Source organism: Lissotriton vulgaris, chromosome 3_1 (genome assembly GCF_964263255.1).
Source record: "Lissotriton vulgaris chromosome 3_1, aLisVul1.2, whole genome shotgun sequence".
Lineage (NCBI taxonomy): Eukaryota > Metazoa > Chordata > Amphibia > Caudata > Salamandridae > Lissotriton > Lissotriton vulgaris.
In genome coordinates this window covers 938,599,639-938,620,264 of record NC_141689.1, presented here as the reverse complement: position 1 = coordinate 938,620,264, position 20,626 = coordinate 938,599,639, and the positions used below count along the sequence as shown (strand labels likewise).

The following is a 20,626-nucleotide window of genomic DNA, read 5'->3' as shown; positions in this document are numbered from 1 at the left end:
CAGCTTCCTGGTGGTAGGGAACGTGACCCGCTATATAATATGGCGACAAGTTGGATTAGATACCCCCTTAGGAATCCTCCACGTGTGGTGAATGATACGTTTTCTCAATTCAATGAACCGACACAGAGGTTCGTGTTTGAGGAAATGTGCAAGCTTTTACGTGATCAGATATCAGCTGATGCGACTGACGATGTCCTGGCCGCCCTAACTAATCTTCAGCTTCAGTTTGCGAGCGGAATAATGGTAGGTAGCAATGTTCGACGCGCTGTCGAGCAGTTGCTATCTTTTCGTCCTGCTATAATGCCTCGAGCATTGTTCACAGGTGAAACTGACGAACCGCCAGCAGCGCCTGGTCAGTATCCCATGCGCGAAGTTCCACCAGTGTGGATGCCAGGTAACCCTGGTGCTAACCCTCCGATCTTACCATTCTTCCAGAGAGTGTGGATACACCTCCCGTGGAAACGATCGGAAGTTTTGCAGGTGAAGCAATCTTTGCCTGACCCTCGAAAGAATCCTGCTGGGTATTATAAAGAACTGTCTCAGCTAGTGGACGCGACGGTGATGAATCTTGCCGACATTGATATGTTGTTTGGCAATGTCGTACCGCAACCGGTATGGGCAAAGATTCGTCAGGAAGATCATGCAGAAGAATTAGGTGGTGACTGGGCTGCACTTCGTGCCGCGGATGCCTTGCAAGTTGGTGGGGCTAAGCCTGACCAGTTGATTACGGCTTTGCCGCAGAGAATAATCACTCTTATGAAAACGCTTATGCCAGCTATGAAAGTGAATTGGGACAAATTGTCCGCCTGCAAACAGAAGAAGGATGAGAGTGTCTCTGATTTCTTTACGAGATTTGAGGAGGCATTCATTGATCATAGTGGTCAAGATATGGGTACTGAGGGAGGTCAGAGATTGTTCGTGGACAAATTTGTGTCGAATTTGTTGCCGGACCTAAGCAACAAATTAAGGAATTCAGAGAGTGCATGGGCTGTTTCCATTTCTGCTCAGATATTGGCTACGGCCCAATATTATGAGAATAGAGAGAAAGAGGAAAATGATTGTGCTGATAAAAAGACGAAAGAGCTCAAAACAAAAGTGTTGTTGCAACAAGCGTATCCTCCACGTTCGAATCAGAATGATTCGCAACAGCGGAATCGATCACAGTCTCAGTCGAATAGGTCGCAATCACGAAATGACTCCTCTTCGCAGAGATCTACGTTGGGGTACAATCAGTGTGCCTACTGTAGGGGAGAGGGTCATTTGAAATTCGATTGTCCAGTTTTGCGTGATCGAAATAGTGGTAATTCATCTAGAGGAGGTCGTAGTGGTCCTCAACAGGCCTCGCGTGGTAGAGGTCGCGGTGCTCAAAATGATCGGTCTAATAATTCTTCTGATTCTAATAATTGTTTCGATCAGCGTGGATCGTCGCAAGGCAGATCTGCACAGTATAACGTGGACGATTATTACGTCGATCAGGGCACTGACGACGGTAATTACTAGGACAGCCATAGACAAGGAGAGGGAGTAGTATCAGTTCCGGTTGATCAGAGAGGGCCTTACGTCGCAGTTGCCACCTCGGGCGTAGTTGAGCCTTTTCTGTTGGACACTGGTGCAGCGAAAAGTTCCATCATGCATTCGAAACTCCCTGGCGCACCTTTGTCTGGCTTAACAAATGTTTCCGTTGGATTCTCTGGCGCCCCTGTTAGCAACCCGGTTTCGCGCCCTTTGCCCCTTGCAATTGGGCCTCGTGAGCTGAAAGCTCCTTTGATTTTGACTACTGGTTGTGGTGAAAATCTTTTGGGCCTGGATTTGCTGAAACGTCTGTATGCAACTTTGTATTGTTCTCCTGCGGGAGTGAAGCTTACATTGGGTGAGAAAGTTATCTCTCCTATGTACTTGTCCATCAACAAGCTTCCACCGGAATTGAGTTCTCTTCCTGCATCTTTGTGGGCTACAGGTCCCAATGACGTGGGCCTGCTTGACATCTCCCCTTATGTTGTTCACTTAAAATCTAACGTGCGTTTGCCACGTATTCCCCAGTATCGTATCTCCCTTGATGGTGAGCGAGCGCTGTTAGCGATCATCTACGATTTGATTGAAAAAGATGTTATCGAGGAAACTCGTGAAACGTGTGCAATAGCCCTGTGTTGCCCATTCTGAAACGCACTGATCCATCAAAGCCTCCTGTTTATCGTTTTGTCATCGATTTACGAGAGGTGAATAAAATTGTGATTCCTCAGTTCCCTGTGGTGCCCGACATAACGGCTCTACTGACTCTGATTCCAGCCTCTGCATCTTGGTTCTCGGTGATCGATCTGAAGAATGCCTTCTTCAGCATTCCGATTGCTGAGGAGAGTAGGGACCTTTTCGGTTTCTCTCTAGGTGGCCGCAGCTTTAGGTTTAAACGCGCTCCTCAGGGCTACTGTGAGAGTCCATCGATATACAGCCAAGCCTTGAAGAGCCAACTTGATGCGTTTGTGTTGCCGGCCGGGGCGGCCTTGATCCAATATGTTGATGATTTATTGGTGGCTGCGGACACTCAGGACATTTGCAAAATTGCTACGGTGTCGTTGCTGCAGCATCTCTGTGACTTACATCACAAGGTGTCACCTTCTAAACTGCAATATTGTTGCCAAGAAGTAACCTATCTAGGTCACTTATTGTCAAAGGAGGGAAGAAGGTTGACCCCAGAGAGAATTGCAGCGATTGCTCGAATGACTGTGCCAACAACTCAGAGAGATGTGCGTGCCTTTTTAGGTATCACGTCATACTGCAGGCAATGGATTCCAAATTTTTCATTGCTAGCAAAACCCTTGGTGGCTCTTACGTGCAAGGATGTTCCAACTCCTTTACCATGGACGGAAGAATGTCAGAAAAGTTTTTCTGAATTGCGTGATGCGTTGTGTTCGGCCCCTGTGTTAGGTACCCCTGACTACAGTAAGCCGTTTACACTACACGTGCACGAGAGGGAAGGTTGTGCGTTGAGTGTCTTGACGCAACAATTCGGTGGTAAGCAGCGTCCATGTGCATATTTTTCCTCGACCTTGGACCCAGTAGCTAGAGCATTGCCGAGTTGTTTGAGAGCAACAGCGGCAGCTGCGGTGTCCATTCGACAATCTGCAGGATTGGTCATGGATAATATGCTTACGGTGATGGTTCCGCATGCAGTTGACACTCTCTTGAATCGTACAAAAACCCAACACCTGACTAGTGCAAGGTTGTCTGGGTATGAGCTGACGCTTTTGGCAAGTCACATTCAAATAAAACGTTGTAATGTCCTGAACCCGGCGACTTTGTTGCCAATCAATATGGAATCAGACGAGGTAGCACCTTACGACTGCTACTTACGAACTGAGGAGGAAACAAAAGGTCGTGTGGACCTGAAAAATACTCCATTGGAAGACCCTGATGGTACCTTGTATGTGGATGGGTCGTGTTTTAAGTTGCCGAATGGTGATGTGACGACCGCGTATGCTGTGGTGACGTTGAGTACGGTTGTGGAGACTGCGAGATTGAATCAGTATTCTGCACAAGCGGCAGAACTGATTGCCTTGACCAGAGCGTGTGTGTTGTCGAAAGGGAAACGGGTGAATGTGTTTACGGACAGCCAGCATGCATTTGGTGTTGCTCACAGTTTTGGACGATTGTGGAGAGAGAGAGGTTTCATGACGTCGCATGGTACAAAGATTCAGCATGGACAGCTTGTGAATGATCTTTTGGATGCACTTACATTGCCCGAGCAGGTGGCGATTATTAAATGTAGTGCACACCGTAAGGTGACGGATGATGTTGGTCGTGGCAATGCGTTCGCTGATGAGATTGCTAAGGAGACTGCCAGGAACCTTAGCACTAGAATGTATGTGACGAGTTCGGTAAGGTGGCCTGCAGAAACTGGTATGTGTGAGGACACTATCGAGAGTGTGAAAGCGATTCAGAACGAGGCCACCGAGACTGAAAAGACGAAGTGGAAAGAGGGTACGGGAAAGCTGGATGCGAATGGCTGTTGGATTGATCTGTCGGAGAATAAGAGGTGGATGTTGCCGGATGTGTATGTGCTAGATGTTGTGACAATGGCACACGGCTTGGCACATATTAGTGCGAAAGGTATCTGTAAGTTGTTGTCCCCCGTATGGAAGAATGATGGTATCGCTAAGTGTGCTGAGAGACTGGTCAAGAATTGTATGATATGTATGATGTACAATCCTGGTAAGGGAACTCCTACACCCCCTGGCCATTTTGCCCCTCCTTCGTGTCCCTTTGAGGTGATTCAGCTAGACTTCATCCATATGGAGAGATGCAATAACTTAAAGTACGTTTTAGTTGTGGTTTGCGCATTCTCCCGATGGATTGAAGCCTACCCTCTTAAAGACAATACTGCTCTGAGCACTGCAAAAATCCTACTGAAGGAATACTTCCCTCGGTATGGAATGCCACGGATTGTATGGTCTGATAACGGAAGTGAGTTTGTAGGGAGTGTGATGAAGAATGTGTGCAAGGGCCTTGGAATTACACAGAAATTCCACAGCGCCAATCATCCCCAGTCAGCAGGTTTGGTTGAAGGGTACAATGGCACCCTTAAATTGAAACTCGCGAAGATTCAGGCTACGACTGGCCTCTCGTGGCCTGACGCTTTGCCCTTAGCTCTTCTGTCAACCAGGGCGACTGTACACTCCTGAGTAGGGCTCAGTCCCTATGAGATTGTGTTTGGCCACCCTGCTAATGTTTGGGGGGTCCCTAGACCCAGTGTGTTCTCTGATCTTGAGTACCCAATGTTGATCGATTATCTTCATGATCTGACTGCTAAACTGAGGTTAATTCACCAACAGGTCTTTGAAGCACGGCCGACGCAGACGGAGGGTCCAGGCCACCAGCTCCAGCCCGGAGATTGGGTGGTGACGAGGAATTTTGGCCGAAAGCGCAACCTTGAGCCTCGTTTCACCGGACCCTACCAGGTGCTCCTTGCCACGAGAACTGCTGTTCGTTTGGAGGGGCGCAAGCATTGGGTGCATGCCACCCACACCAAAAAGGTACCTATACCTTTACCAGCGGACTCGTGGGTAAGGAAGGGCATCACCTCGTCTGAAGCTGAGACCGTACTGAACTTTGTCCCATTCAGCGACGCTCAGCCTGTCGGAGATACCTCAGTGCAGCAGAACGATATTGTTGAACATTTGTCATCACAGAACTCAAGACCTGAACAATTGACTGGTCAACAGAACTCTGTTTCCTCATCGGACCAATTGTTTGACGAACAGACTCGTCCTGGGAGAAGCCGATATTTTCTTCGCTCCAATACCAGGCACTAATAAACGAATATCTTTGCTTTCTCCCCTGACATCCATGTTACCCCATTACCACTCTCCAGTCTGAACACACTTGCATAATTGTGATTTTGTAAATTTTGAGTTTTTTTCCACGTATGTGTTTTTGTTTTCACAGCTAGGAGATTTTGTATATATATATATATTGTTGCTTAAAATACCTTACATCCGGGTAGACCGTAGGGCCGCGCGGGTACTTCCTTCTGGTTAGTAGGTCTTGACACTAGGTCAGAGACCGTCGATTCCTAGGAACTCCTGGGGATTGACTACTGCTACACAGAACGAAGTGCGTCAAGAACGTTGCGGACGGTTTTAGAGGATGGTTTTCTCGAAGCTGTCGGAATTGGAAAAGGCTCAGGCCCAAAGATTCGAACTGCGTAGAATTGCACGTACAAAATGCTTCATGTGTCAGGTGTTCCTCTTATTCCTAACTGTTTCTTCGTTATTGGTGGGTGGGGTGTATTACATGATACAGTCATTGTTGCCTACTACCTCACCTACCCCTTCTTCTGAACCTAAACCTACCTCCACTGTCTCTCCTCATTCCTTTCATATCTTACCGCAACACGAGCAGGTTAGACGTGCGGAATTCATGAACAATTCCTTCGTTCAGCTCCTTCATCAGCATCAGTTGGTGATGAACACTACCAATTGCTGGGTGTGTGGGTTAATGCCACATACCACCGATAAGGGAATTCCGTACTTGGTCCTTCCTTACAGTTCCCAGGGTTCAGCTCGAGCATTTCAAACAATGTTTCGAAGCGCACTAGATTCTTACCCCAATCGAGAGCCACGTTCTCCACACTTTGGTCCCGTCCGTACCATAAGTCTTTGGCAATAGCGATTGCTGACTTAGATAGGGATATCTATGAACCATCGCTCATCCCAGAGGAAGAGGTGCGAGCCTATAGGGATCTGAGCGAGGCTGAATATAGTGTGCTCGTGGGCGATAGACAGCTTAGAAGCTCATCTCCAATATGGATCGTACCCCACCGTGGTAATTTCTGTTTAAAAGGCCGTGGCCGAAGCCCGAGAGCTCACCTCGGGGAGAGTGCTTGCTCTGAGACGTATGTTTTACCAATGCTCTCTTCCCCTGTTCTCCTGACTGCCAAGGGTACGTACTTTGTCTGTTACGACCGTGCATATACATGGTTGCCCCTTGACTTCGCGGGCACCTGTTATATTGCAAACTTGTTGCAACCGACTTTTACGGTTGCCTCAGATTATCACAAGACTAGAGTTGTGAGAGGCGTGATTAGCAAAGAAGACACTGCCGGTCAAGAGGCAGGAGACTTTTTCAAGGGTTTCTTGCCATTTTGGGGGCCTATGATCAATAGTAGGAACCTGAGACAGTTGACTCGAGTGGTGGAATCGACAGCTAACATCACTGCCAGTGCCCTTGGTAATATCACAGCAGAGCTTCAGGCGGATAGGCTCATGACGTTACAAAATCGTATGGTTTTAGACGTTGTCTTAGCAGATCGAGGTGGAGTATGTAAGGTGATCCATTCGAGTTGTTGTATATTCATTCCAGACTATGCTCCGACTGTCTATCAAGCCATCTCGAAGTTGCATAAGATCTCTGAGTCCATACACGTGGGCGTAGGGGATTGGACGCTACTCGGGTGGTTTTGGGGCCTAATGTCGACTTGGGGTTGGAAGATTCTGATGATCATTGGGGTTGTTGTAGCATTCCTGTTCACGTGTTGCCTTTGTGTGCAGTGTGGTCCTGCCTTATGTGGCTTCTGTGCTACGACGTGTATAAGGCAGCCGCCTGTTACCAAAGGAACTCTGATGGATAGAATTATGTTGCAACAGCATCTGGATGGTCTGATGAATATCGAGATCGATTCTGATTCCGACTAGTGCTTGCCTACATGAGGGCAAAAGGAGCGTCTGAGGTTCCGTGACAATTGTAAGTGGTGTTTTTTTGACTCGCACGAATATGGTCGAGTCTGGTATCTATGAACCGCAAATGACGAGTTTAGTGGGTGTACGCGTTTTCGCTGCGCTAGCCTAAACCGTTCGCTTGTTTCGTGGGTTTTTCTATCTGAACCCACGGGTTCCATCTTAGATACGGCATCCATTTTGTTTCTTGCCCTCAAGTAGCCAGCGAACAGACGCTGTCCGCTTCGCGACCCTGGGATTCCCAAACTCTTGCGGAAGACACATGTTCCTTTGAAGGTGTCTTTATGATGAGGGGGATGACACTGTAAGGCAGATGGCCCCGCTCGAGGCTCATCTTGCCGTGCCGGTCTATTGTCTCAGTTGTGTATTCATTAGGCACGTCTCCTTTAATCCCTGCAACTCGTGTTTCCTGACACCACCCCCTTTCACACCGTCTTCGATCTGATCACTGTCCTCGTCTTCCTCTGCACCTGTTTCTGTCTTTTTGTTTGATTCGTTTATAGCCGAACGGAACGTACTAATGGTGGGAAGATGTACTTTTACAGTTGGGAAATGCCAAATGCTACTGTAATTATGTTCCGGGCCCTGAATACATGAAAGTGACCCCCTATGACCTTTACGATGGGAACCAGGTTGTAATCCTTTGTGCACCATGTTATCCTATGCCCGAAAACTGTATAAGAAGAGCGATCCACAGATACAATTTGAAGCAGACTCCTCGAACTTGCACATGTTGTACTTCTTGTGACTTCTGTGTTCCCTGCAGTAATAAACCTCGAATCTTTGACGCCGAAGGAAGTGTCCCGTGTCTCTGCCATTTGTACGCCAGAACAGGTTACCCACGAAGGTTTTAGGTGTTATCCCTGGCACCGCTGGGTCTTAGAAAAACCCAGTCCTTCAAATAGCAGTAAGCATCTTTTTTCAAGCTTTAGGTTGACTACATTTTGGTAACAAGCAATATAGGAATTACACCCCATGATATCTCTAGAAATGTTTTACCCCGTAGGAATGTGCTGAGCCTTTCACAAGAGGGAAAAGTTGTCAGGTACCTTTTAGCTCAGTCGTATATACCGCTTTTTATTGCATATTCGATTTTCTTGTAGTCCGGTCAATATTAGGAATATGCAAAAACACAGGTGATTCCACTATATCCTCCATCCCGAAAGACCACAACTTTTCCCACAGCTGGTCACTCATTTCCACTGTTGCTGGATTTCCTATATGTTATACATGGCATCTTTTGGTGTGTTTCCCCTGTCTTTTTTGCTTTCTGACCTCAAGTTTTGATGATATGCTAGGCTTCGTTTTCTCTGGTTTGGTGTCTCTGCGCACATTTTCACTGCTTTTCAGTGCAAAAGTGCAACTGCTCCTACTGTAAATTGTAGCATGATTGGTTTTCTATGATTGGTTTTCCAAAATTGCTATATTTGATTTACTGGTAAGTCCCTAGTACAGTGCACTGTGTGTGCCCAGGGCCTGTAAATCAAATGCTAGTGGGTCTGCAGCACTGGTTGTGCCACCCACACAGGTAGCCTTTCAAAGGTGACTCCGACCTGCCACTGTTGTGTCAGCGCACAGTTTTTACTGCCATGTCGACCTGGAAAGTGCACTCACTTGCCAGGCGCAAACCTTCTCTCTTACTTCATACCACCACTTCATCTACCGTGATTGTTCAGGCATGGCAAAGTCAACTATGAACTTCAAATGAAGTACAGTAGGCTATGAATCAAATGCCTTTACTGCTATCATGCTTGCTTATACCCTGAAAAGTAATCCACTTGGTTGTCTAGCACGAGAGCTGCATATCCTGTAGCTGGAGCCTCTGCTTCTGAATGCACGATGGTGGGTTAGGAACAGGTGCATTGAATATGGGGATCAGTTCATTATGTACAATTGTTGCAGTGAATTAAGGATCATGGGCATATAGATGAAAGTGCCTCATCTATAGAGGTTTTCAATCAGCCCCACATTCTGTCAGGGAATAACATCATTCCATATGATTAAAGGCTCTGCTTGGATAGTGAATGGTGTGGTATTCCCATCCATCAGATGTGTAGTAGGATGTTTCTTAACCTATTATGACTTATCTTCATAGATTATATGCACGCCAAAGTACATGGACATTTTTTCTATATCTAAATGGCATTGGAGATAGCAAGGTGATTGAGACGTTTGAAAAACACCACCAATAAATACACAAGAATCCTAGCAAAGAGGTGGCAGTTATTCAGAGTCAACATCATTTCAAACCAGTATCCTCTGACCACCAGTGAAGGCTTGCTGTATGTAGTGATACATGATATCCATTCTTCAGTTTGCAAAAGGTACACATAACATAATTCTGGATGCATTGCAAATTTTCTAAAAACATATTATGGGAATTCCGCATGTTGGGTATTCCCATAATCCAGCTCTGAGAATATTAAGGGCATAGGCAGAGAATACCTGAATTTGAAATCTAGCTATGCAAAAGGCTTCTAACCAGAATACAAATGATAATTATAAAATATGACACCTTCACTGACCTGTCCATTCATTGTAATTTCATGGTCAGACCAAATTATCCTTAACAGCCTTCGTGAGTGCCGGCATAAGTCTAAAAGTTGAAAGTCAGTTTTACATCAGAGCTGGCACATTGCTTTCTAAGAGCAACACTTCTGTCATAGTCAGCTTGGACCCAACAAACTGCGTTACATCCATTTTGGACTTGGAGCAAAAGGTCACAGAGATAAATGTTGGTTCCTTCTCCCATAATTGCACCATGAATTGGGTTTCAAGTAGCATCAACATAAATATGAATGTCAGAATTTTATCTCCTTAGTAGCTCTGCCAGTGGTTGCAAACGTATGTCAAATAATGGAGGGAGAGTCCTGCACCCTAAAAGATACCAAGAGCGAGATTTGAGGGAACTAAAAGCAAATGCCTGATTATAAGGGTGGAGGTGTTGCAGTGAACCGCCAAGCTAGCGATCCACTACACCACTGCCAAACCTGTGGTCAGCCTGCCCCATTGGCATAGCTAGACCTAGTGGACCCTATGTTTGCCATCGGATACAGGTAAGAGCGGGGGAGGGTGGCGGCTGACTTGTTCCGGGGGGAAGGGTTTGGGGGTCTGGTGGCCGACAGACAACTTGTTCTTGGTGGGAAGGGGGATGGCGTTAGTCGACAGACATGACTTACTCACCTCTGCCGCCCCAAAATCAGTGCCCCCCCAGCTACACCACTGCCCAGCCTGCCGTTTTCCGACTGAAATACAAGTCGGGAGGTCCTGAAGCTGCTGTCCTGCGACAGTGCCTTTATAAGGCTTATAGGAGAGCCTTATAAAGGCACGGGTGTGGGAGCGCTGCAGCCCATTCCTGCACAGATCAAAATGCACAACGTGTGAATTTTGTTCCGGGCAGGAACAGGGTATTCATACAGACAGGAGGGCTCACCATGTGCCCCCTGCATGCACAGAGGCCTCCTTAGTTTCCTCACTGCAACCCTTTTAACGACGGGCTCACCACCATGAAAAGGGTCACAGAGAGGAAACTAGTAATATGCTTGGCAGTGCTGCAGCGCCACCACCAGCATATTACAGAATCACATCACTATAACCACGCTGCACGATCAAGGAGCCCAGGCGGTTGCGACAGTCCTGTGGCGGTCTCACCTCTTTTGTTGTGATACAATAGGTGGACCGCCACCACGAGTTCGGTGGTCCAGAACTCTTAATTAGACCCTCAATCTCTCTGTGCCTAAAAAATGAATGAGGTCTTGTGTAATAACACACATTAGTGGTCACTGCCTTAAATGTGTCCACATGCAACACCTAATGTAGACACTAGCCTCTCAATCTAGAAACAATCCAAGTATAATCCTTGCTAGAGTTTTAAAGATGGTTATGCAGATGATATTCATTGTAGTCTTTTTCATGAGACTTGTCTTTCTGAAAAAATAACACTTGGCATGGTTGTAGTTTGTTAGTAGAACCAGAATGTAGGTTTAGAGGCGGTAAGCAAATAATGTCTGAACTGGAACCCGTCTGGAGGAGGATCAGGCCTGAATTTAGCCAAATACATTGTAAGCTCCAATGAATAATGCTGACAAATAGGCTAAGGAGGCCTATTCACTCTACCTCCACCCTCCCCTGAACCCTAAAATCCCTTACCTACCTTTACTTCTACCCACTCTTAAACCCTAAAAACCCTTACCTTTATTTACCTTTATCCTCCCTTACCCTTACCCTTACCCATCCCTTAACTCTTGCCCATCCCTTAACCCTTAAATTATGTTTTTTTAATAATGACATAATAATTATGTATTTTTTTTTAAGTACCTGCGTGGTAAAGAACCATGGGGTAAAGTAACAAAAAGGGGCTTTTGTGATTCTTTCCTGTGTGGTTCTTACCTGGTTGAGAACATCCTGCAGAGTAACGTCTGCTGGGTAAAGATGGCATAACATATATACAAGGACTTGAAGTTGTCCCCAGTGTTTGTTTTGTATCTATACAGTGTTTTTTCCTATTGATGAATGAAATATGACATATGACAAATATGAAAGGCAACTATCAGGCTTTTTCTTCCACTCAAGATCAATCTCCATACATCAAGCCTCTTTCATTACCTCTAAATCACTGAGTGTGCAACAGGTAGTGCAATCAGCCTTCACATTCAAAGAGCCATGCCAGCCGATGGTACCCTGCAAGTCAACATTACTAGTTAATTTCCCTGTTGTTTTTTAGTTAACATTTTGGTGTTAATGTGCTACATCTGTCTAGTGGAGAAAGCTCATTCCTATCGTAGGATTTCCATGTACCTTTTAATACCTGTTTCCATCCTTCTCCCACTCAACACAGTCATTCTTCACTCTCTTTCAGTCTTACCTGAGAGGCCTCGGTAGAAATCAGGAAGCATGTAAAAGATACTACAAAAAGTAGCGCGCCAGCATCGCCCCTGCTAAGCAATCATCCAGGCATCTGAAATATCATACTTTCGGTGCAACAAGAGCAGAGTGAACACCAATGTTGTGGAACAACATGACCCAGAATAGTCAACTTAAAGAGTCAGAGCTCAAGCCACAAAATTTATACTGATTAGTGATTAATGCTCAATGATCTAGTTAATATCTAGTCAGCAAGAGAGGGGACTATGGGGCTTTTTTTCGAGGTCCAGCATAAATTCCCAGTCAGATCCTAATGCCTACAGGTATGCTGTTCCTCTTGAAGTGGTGCCTAGACAATAACAAGTCAGAACACTAACCACCGTCATTCATGATGACAAGGAAGGTGGAATCTGGCTTGGGAGGGAAAGTGGAAGGATTCCCTCATTCGGAACTAAGGTCCTCACACACCCAGCAAGCTAGGTGTCATGCTTCATCATCTGGACCTGCTCCTCGTTGGGTTGGTGCTGCAATACCCAACAGTGAAGTGGCTCTTTGTCGGAGATTTTTTGTTTCCCGCCGTATGATGAAGTTGGGGTGTGTGGCCTGTGGTGTGTAGTTATAGTGGAGTGGAAAAGTGATTTAAAAGAAGGAGGCTATTCAAATAACACTTTTATTCTGGCTGGCTATCCACCTCGATAAAACAAAATGAGTGGCAGCTTATCTGACGTCAAGGTTCAGTCAAAGCTATGCTCGTCTCTCAAGGTCAACATGTTTCTTGCCTCATGCTCAGTTCAATCCGTTTCAATTCTCCAGGACCTAATCAGTGGAATAGTGAATCTATCTACACCTTGTGGTGGGGCTGTTTGCTACCTACCACGTGTATGCACTAGGGTTCAAATCCTCAGTAGTGTTGATCAGTAACCTCCCTTTATTGGAAATGTCACCTCAGTCGGTGTGTGGCAGTTCTAGTAGACACCTGGAACATGGTGTCCATTCCGTTGGGGAACGAAGTCGAGTCACCTATCTCTCCTCGCCTGCACCCGATCCTAGTTAATATCTAACCAGACAAAAGGTACCCCAGTCCTTGTGTGTTTTCTGCACCAGACAGCAAGTGTTGAACACACAAAAAATATACATACCTCTAGGAGGGTTCTTCACCAGAATACAATTTTTTTTAGTTCAGAAGTGTTTATTAATTTATTACTTTTCAATGCAGTAACAAGGATAATATCGAGCATATAGGAAGATCTCTATGTACAAATGCGGAACATCACAATATACCTGTGAGGTGGGTCCCACCTATGAAAGTGAGCTATTTTAGGGAAAGAATGTGCTTTGTGATCTACTATTAGATGCAACGAGAGTTCATTTGAGGTAATTTGAGAAAGCTAATAATCTGGATATGTTTAGCCTAGATCTAGGGTTTAACTGTGTCTTAATATAGATTTCAGTTTACCAGCCGGTGTGATGAAAGAATCTGCTAATATGCTTGTAGTTGAGGGTAGTGGAAAGTGAAAAGAGTGTGATCACAGAGGGAGAATGGGGAGAAAATAGAAGGGGAGAGGAAAACAATGTAAATTAGCTGATAATGAAGAAGGAATCATACCAGTTAGAAAGTTGACTAGAGGGTAAATCATCATCTTTATGGTTTTGGTACTTTCCCACCATGTGATGAACTTGGATGACTTTACTTTTTGTTAGAGTTTTATTTTTGTTTAAGGAAAATGAATCTTTTAGGTCTCTTCCAAATCAGATTCCTAGATATTTGAGAATATTATTTTGCCACTTTGCGCCTGAAGTGTCTAATACTGCTGGAGTATGGTGAATGTTTAGCGAGAATTCCTCTTCTTTTTTCTTTATTTTGGAAGTATCCTAACACTACCGCGTAGTTGTTCATTTGGCTGGGATTACTTTGTGCACACTTTCTGTTAAAATTTGCAGGTCATCAGCATAGGCTAAAACTGAGTGTTTGCTAAATGAGAATGGAATCCCATTGAGTCTTTCATTGGATATTAGTGAGTATAGCAGTGGTTCTGTGAGCAGTAGAACTAAGAGAGGGGATAATGGGCAATCATGATGTATACCTTGAGATACATTAAATGGGGTGGAAAGGTGTCCATTAATTCTTACCTGTGTTTCTGGTTTTGACTAGAGAGCCATGAGCATGCAAATAAAATAGTCTCTTAGTTAAAATTTGTGAAATACAACCCATAGGAAATTCCATGACACCTTGTTTAAATCCAGTGTTGCTGCCGGAGAATGTAGAGTTCTTTTATGTGTCTAGTGCATGGCAAAATACCCCGTTAATGTCCGAGGCACGTCTGCCTCTCAAAAAACCTTTTCTGGGCTGGGTGTACTACTGTATGAATTACATTCTCCAGCCTGAAGACTAGGACCTATGCTTATGCCTTTCAATCAATATTGATTAGTGAGATGGGTCTGTGGTTATTAACTTTCCCTCCTTTTGGTATAACCGCAATGGTTGCAGTAGTTGTCGTTCCTGATTTAGACCCTGATTCTGCAAAGTAATGAAATAGTGAATCAGGGAGGTCTGTGTGGATTTTGAAAAAAATTCCCAAAGAAGCCGTCAGGGCCTGGGGCTTTGCCAATTTTAATACACCAAACTGTTATTTGGATTTCCTTTTTTCAATAGGCCTGTTGAGAGCCACTCTTGCCTCATGGTTAGTTGTATGTAGTGGAATATTATCTAAGTATTTAATGCAGTCACTGAGTTTCATGTGTTCATTGATGTTATATAAGTTCTGGTAGAAGTCTTGAAAGGTTTACAAATGATTTGTGTTGATGTGAGGGTAATTCCCTTTTTATCCCTAATGGCATGCGGTATTGATTTCCCTTTTGTATATTTTAAATAGTTTGTCAGCATTTTCCATGCTCTATTACTTTCACATAGTTTCCCTGCTATGTTTATAGATACCCATTATGTGCCATCTCACTTAGGATTTCTCAGGTGTGTCCCTTATTGTTTGCCTTCTCCAGTACAAGATTTATATGTTTCTTTACTGAATACTAGTATACAGACCGCCTCGTTCGCACTTGCCTGAAAATTGTTGTTTTGTCTTGTTCTCTGTGGGTCACAGTCTGTGCCCCCTTGACATTACTTCTGATTCATTGTTATTGTTTATATTTTGAAAAATAAATTCCTGTCCAGCTGGACAAAGGACATATTGGCTATTTAGCGTATGTTTATTCTCACCCTGATTCTTCAAGTACTAGGGACCCCTGTCTTTAGTAATATTCTAACGTCCAAGGTCCCTAGTGTATTACCTTCGGGTTCCCTTGTCTCTCTAAAACAGTGGGTTCCTAAATAGAGCAGACATGGAACAGCAATTCAGGCTGGACTGTCCCCTTTGCACCAGGACCAACACTTATTCGCATATGGTTGATCTCTGTCTAGAGTGGCACAGTCGGTGAAAAATGATGGACTGGAATATGTCCCGAGCCATTGCCAGGGAATGAGATTAATTCAGTAATTTATTCCTTGTTATTTACTGCACTAGACAGCCTAAGCACGATCGGTACGCGCAGACACGCTCAGTGTGCTGCAGGACTCAAGGTATAATTCTCTAATAAGGCCTCAGAAGTCCTTCTAGACAAGACCAGGCCTGACAGTTTAGGCTGGACTGTTCCTAATTTAGCAAAACGAAAAATGATTTATATGAGGCTTGTATCTGACTAAAGTGGCTAAGTGGATGGACTGGAATACAGCCTGACCGTTCCCTAGGACCTGAATTTAATTTAAGCATTCTTCCCTTGAATTTGTTGTTTCTTGAATGACCAGATAAGCTACTTCTACTCATAATGTATCAGCTGCACTGTTAGGCATTGATCTAATCTTTCATAAATGTGTGCGTTATACTCTGTTGGCCTCCCAATACTTTTTTTTAATTAAAAAACAATTGCATTTTTGTGACTTGTTTTAAAATCCTCTTTTAAGAGGTAAGAAGAAACATGAAATACTTCCCTTACCTTTCATTAAAAAGTCACATTTGTGTGACTTGTTATGACTGTTAAGAGGTAAGAAAAAACATGAACGATTTTGCTTACCTTTCATTAAAAAGTAAAATTTTTGTGACTATAATCCTTTGTTAAGAGGTAAGAAAAAACATAAAATATTTCCTTCCCTTACCGTCTCCTCTCACTTGTGCTTTTGTAGCCGTGTCTCATGAAACTTAGGTAGTCATGATGCTTTAGTAATAAAATAGTTGGAGCTTTGGGGGCTGAATGGTCCTCCTTTCCCATAGTATCAAGCTCTGGGTCTCTCTGTTGAAGCAGGAATCGCTTATGGAGTCTTTGCCTTTACGAAACTCAGTGACTTTGCTCTTGAGAGGTTTTCTTATGGGCTTGTATCTTAAACACTAACTTAAATCCCTGCTTTTTCATCTCTGATCGAAGTCGTTGATTGGTGCCTTTACCTTTCAACTGTATTGAAGTTTGTTCAAACAGGTGTAGTCTTAACAGCTTGTGTGAACCATGCAAGTGTGTGCTGTGCACGGAAGTTTCTTTGCAAGCAATAAATGTTCTCACTTATTGCAGCTGCAATATCTCAAAGTCAGCTCTGATAGAAGGTTGTCATGACAACGCTTTGTAATGTAATTTTGTACGGAAGACTCATGACAGAGATACATTTATTGTGTGGTGAACAGGACAGCAAACCCGCATGAGATCATCATTGAGAAATTAGTAAAGAGAGGAACTGGCTAAAAGCATATGGAGAAAAGAACACAAAATAGTGAAAAGGAAATATGAAAATAATTACATAATCGTGAAAATATTCAACGTTTTACATGCTACGTGGAAAGGAATAACCAAATATAAAAGGGGTAAATATTAATTGCCTTTAGAGTAATCATCTGCACGCCCTACTAATTCTTAAATTCAGTCCATACGTGGGGGGAAAGCTGTATTTGTCATTGTGCTTTGTGTTTTCTACCTACAATAAAAAGTATATCAGTGTCACAGTGTACATTGGTACAAACATAGCCCACTGGTTGCTTTGTATGCAGATTGGTGCTTTCCTCCTGTGAATGATTGACTTAAGTGTGGGAAGGGCTTATAGGCAGGCTATACTTGCATTTGGTTCAGCTGCTTCCCTTCTTCAAATTATTGACTTAGTAGTTAGAGGTGCCTATAGCCAAAATGGAGCGCTGTTGTTTTGGCATTGTGTACTTGCATGTAATGCAGCCTAACCAAACCAGGCTTAATTCGAATGCCTACTTCACTCTTTATAGATGTTCTCACCCTACAGAAAGACAGAGTCTAGTGATAGGCTAAATGTCACTCTGGGTGGATCCCCTGCTGTAGCAGTCAATGCCTGGGTTGAGTTTTAGCTACCGCGGCTTGCACTGCACCCATCAGAGAAGCAAGTTCCTGTGACATTACAGCGTCAGCCACAGTCAATGGCTCACTCTTCAACAGTCAGCCGGCTTAATGGTGGGGAATGCCCCTCCTTTTATCACTGTGCCTACTTCCATGATAGGTGGAAATCCACATGACATTGTGGCAGCATTCACTCCAAGTGGCCCAATTCAAGGTCCTTGTGGGAGGATGCTATGCCTTCCCCTTCATACCTACACCCATTGGAGTATTGAATATTGCGTCTAAAGAACATTTGTGATTGTTCTCTGTGGAAAGTATGAGTGCCTTCTCCACAGTTGAACAAGGCTGCAAGATCTGTGTGCCTGGAGTCACTTTTGCTGGCCAATGCACCTTATGTTCTGAGTAAAAATTACAGTGCAGCTCCCCATGTGAAGGGGCTTGTGCTGTACCTATTCTACAGCAGAGTGACAGCTGCACTGCAAGTGATGTTTCCTATATCTAGGATAAATTTCGATTGCTATTGATGGTTGGCTGCACTGTTTCTAAAAGATGCTTGGGCAATGCACTTCTTTATCTGCTGTACCTATTGTGTATGAGAGATAAGTGGCCACTAATCGTGTTGTACATGTTCTGGGTCTTGGCAGAATTGAGCTGCACTCGCTGTGCTGTGCCTGTTCCATATTTGAATGTGGTTTGAACTCCTTTTACCTGCAATGGAAGTATTCTGAGCCTGAGGGAAGAATGTCTAAAGATTGCACTGTTGCTCCTGCTCAGTGCTGCATCTCGACCTGAATCACTAATTCTGTGGGGGGGAGGCTTGCACATCTGGTTCACGTGCTGTGGTGCTATACTGTTCAGTTTGTGAAGAAGCTTGGAGTAGTGCTGGCTGTGCTGCACATGTTATTTATGTGAGATAGGCATGCAGTGCTGCTTCCTACACTGTAGCTGTTGAGTGTATGAGGTAAAATAGCACTGCTAGTGCCTGTCTCGCACCTAGTGTGTCTCTGAGGGATAACACATTTCAAGTATGCAAATGCCACAATTATTGGGGCTATCAATGCTTGTACTTAGTGCTATTTCCCCAAATTTCCTGACAACTTTTTTACTTGGCTTGTCCGTTTGAGCATGAGTTACTGGAGTTTATTCGGATGATCTCAAAATGCACTTTGTGTTTAGGTGTTTCTAAGCATGTGGGTGATGCACTGAAGGCACATGCTTCCCAGTATCTAAGAAAGATTTGTGCAATTGGAATCCCACCATGGGGGATCATAGAGAACCAACGGGATCTCATTGGAAAAGATGTGAGTAAAATAATTCTTCCAAATAAGTTGTGGCCTTTGCATGTAGTAAATTTGTCTTTACCATATCAACCCCTAATATACGAAACTAAGTTATGTTGTGACTGGCAAATTAGTTTATGTTAATATACTTCATGCCATGAATCACCCTCCATTAGGCATTTAACAAACCTGTCTAAGTAAACAGTTTATGTTCATCACATCTCCAATAGACAGACTTTTTCAGTGGAGAGAGGTGAGCTCTAAAAAAGACGTTTTGCTTTGATTGAGCGGAAGTATTTTTTTAACTTCAACTAACTCTCTAATCGTAATGGGCCCTTATTACAATGAGACAATTCACATCACTGCACTTTACCACAAAGGTAATGGTCCTCTGATGGATCTTTCTCCATTGTAGTGAGAAATTAGGATGCACAAAATCGTTGGCCACCCAATGAGGACCATTAATTAGCAGCCAATTCACAAGTTAGAAATGAGATTCAAAAACACTATTCTCAAAACCTTGGTATAAAAGTAAAGTATCGCATTTGCAAGATTGGGTCTTCCTTAAGAAGATTGGTCTAGCAAGATTTATACAAAGTAAACGTTCTGCAGTTGCAACACGAAATGAGAGCAACATAACCTAGTATTCTGAGAATAATCTAAGATTCTCCCTGTTCCACATTTAGAATTCACTCCTTCATACGCACAGTTTCTAAGGAAAGAACAAAGGACACTATGAGGAGACTCGGTCTATTTAGAAAATGTGGTTATTATATTAAAGATCCAAATCAATGAATAAAAGTATCATTTTTAGCATTTCAGTCAAGAATCTCATGTTGTGTAGTATAAAACCACATATTAGTCAAAATCCTAAGAGGTTGGATAAAGTTTCAGATCCATGCCACCAACAAAAGAAAGGAGGATGGTTAACTGGATCAGAAGAATTCTCTAAAAAGAGATAAAGGATTCCAGCTAAAGTCCACTAGGGGAAAGACCATGGGCATGGGCAAGGGGAAAATGGAGCAAAAACAGAAAAGTTCAAATCTAGTCTCCCACCAGACGGCTCCAAATAGTCCAACAAGCAAGTTCATTAGCACAGGGAATAAAGCATGGGGCATAGAAGATAGGCTGTCAGAAAGAAGGATTCCAGTTGCTCTACTAAGAGCATCAGCATCAGCAAAAAAGTCCAAAAAGTAACAGTGGGTTGACAAATAAGGACTGGCTCTGACCGGGACCAGAACCAAAAACTTGCACGCCTCCTCCACTGGAGTCACTTTTATAACAGTAAAATGTACCTGAGTGACATCAATTATTATAGCATAATGGTCTGATTGTCATTTGGTTATTCTTCCGATCTTCAGGTACTGTTTTGTTACTCCAGCACACTTTCTCATGCAGCTCATGAGAGACGACTGTCCATTCCGTCCTCACAGGTTAGTTGTCAAAGAACTATATACTTTGTTTCAACCATAGGTCAGGTTCTTACCACTTCACTCACAATGAAAGACTAGAAAAATATCCTTATTCATACAATAATGTTACATAAACAGAACAGATAAAGCAACATTTGAAGAAATGTGTCAAAAGTCCATTGTACCAAGCTATGAAATAATGCACCTTAGGGAAGAGGCAATTCATCATTTTAGAGTTGGCATTTCTTATTTAGTAAATTAAACTCATCATTAATTTCAAATATAACAAAAATAAATCAAGCATTTCATATAAAGAAATAGTGGTAATACTGTCAGTGATTATTATATAGAAATAACCAAGGCTAACTATGGCCTATTTCCACACATTTCAAATTACTTACATGTAAATCGTTCTTAAAAATCATTTTATTAAAATTGTTTCTAAGTATTTATGATCCTCATAATGTCAAGTGTTTATACTGAAAATATCATTCAGGTAGCATTA

At 43.5% G+C, this 20,626-nt stretch overlaps 1 protein-coding gene across 1 annotated transcript in view; it reads left to right on the top strand.

Annotated features, from left to right (window-relative positions):
• The window catches only part of TRPM6 (transient receptor potential cation channel subfamily M member 6), a 720,746-nt gene that overhangs the window by 200,495 nt on the left and 499,625 nt on the right, over nucleotides 1–20,626 (top strand). The window contains exon 6 of the mRNA XM_086961279.1: nucleotides 18,606–18,730. Within this exon, the coding sequence (XP_086817405.1) occupies nucleotides 18,606–18,730 (125 nt within the window). The remainder of the gene's footprint in view (nucleotides 1–18,605; nucleotides 18,731–20,626) is intronic.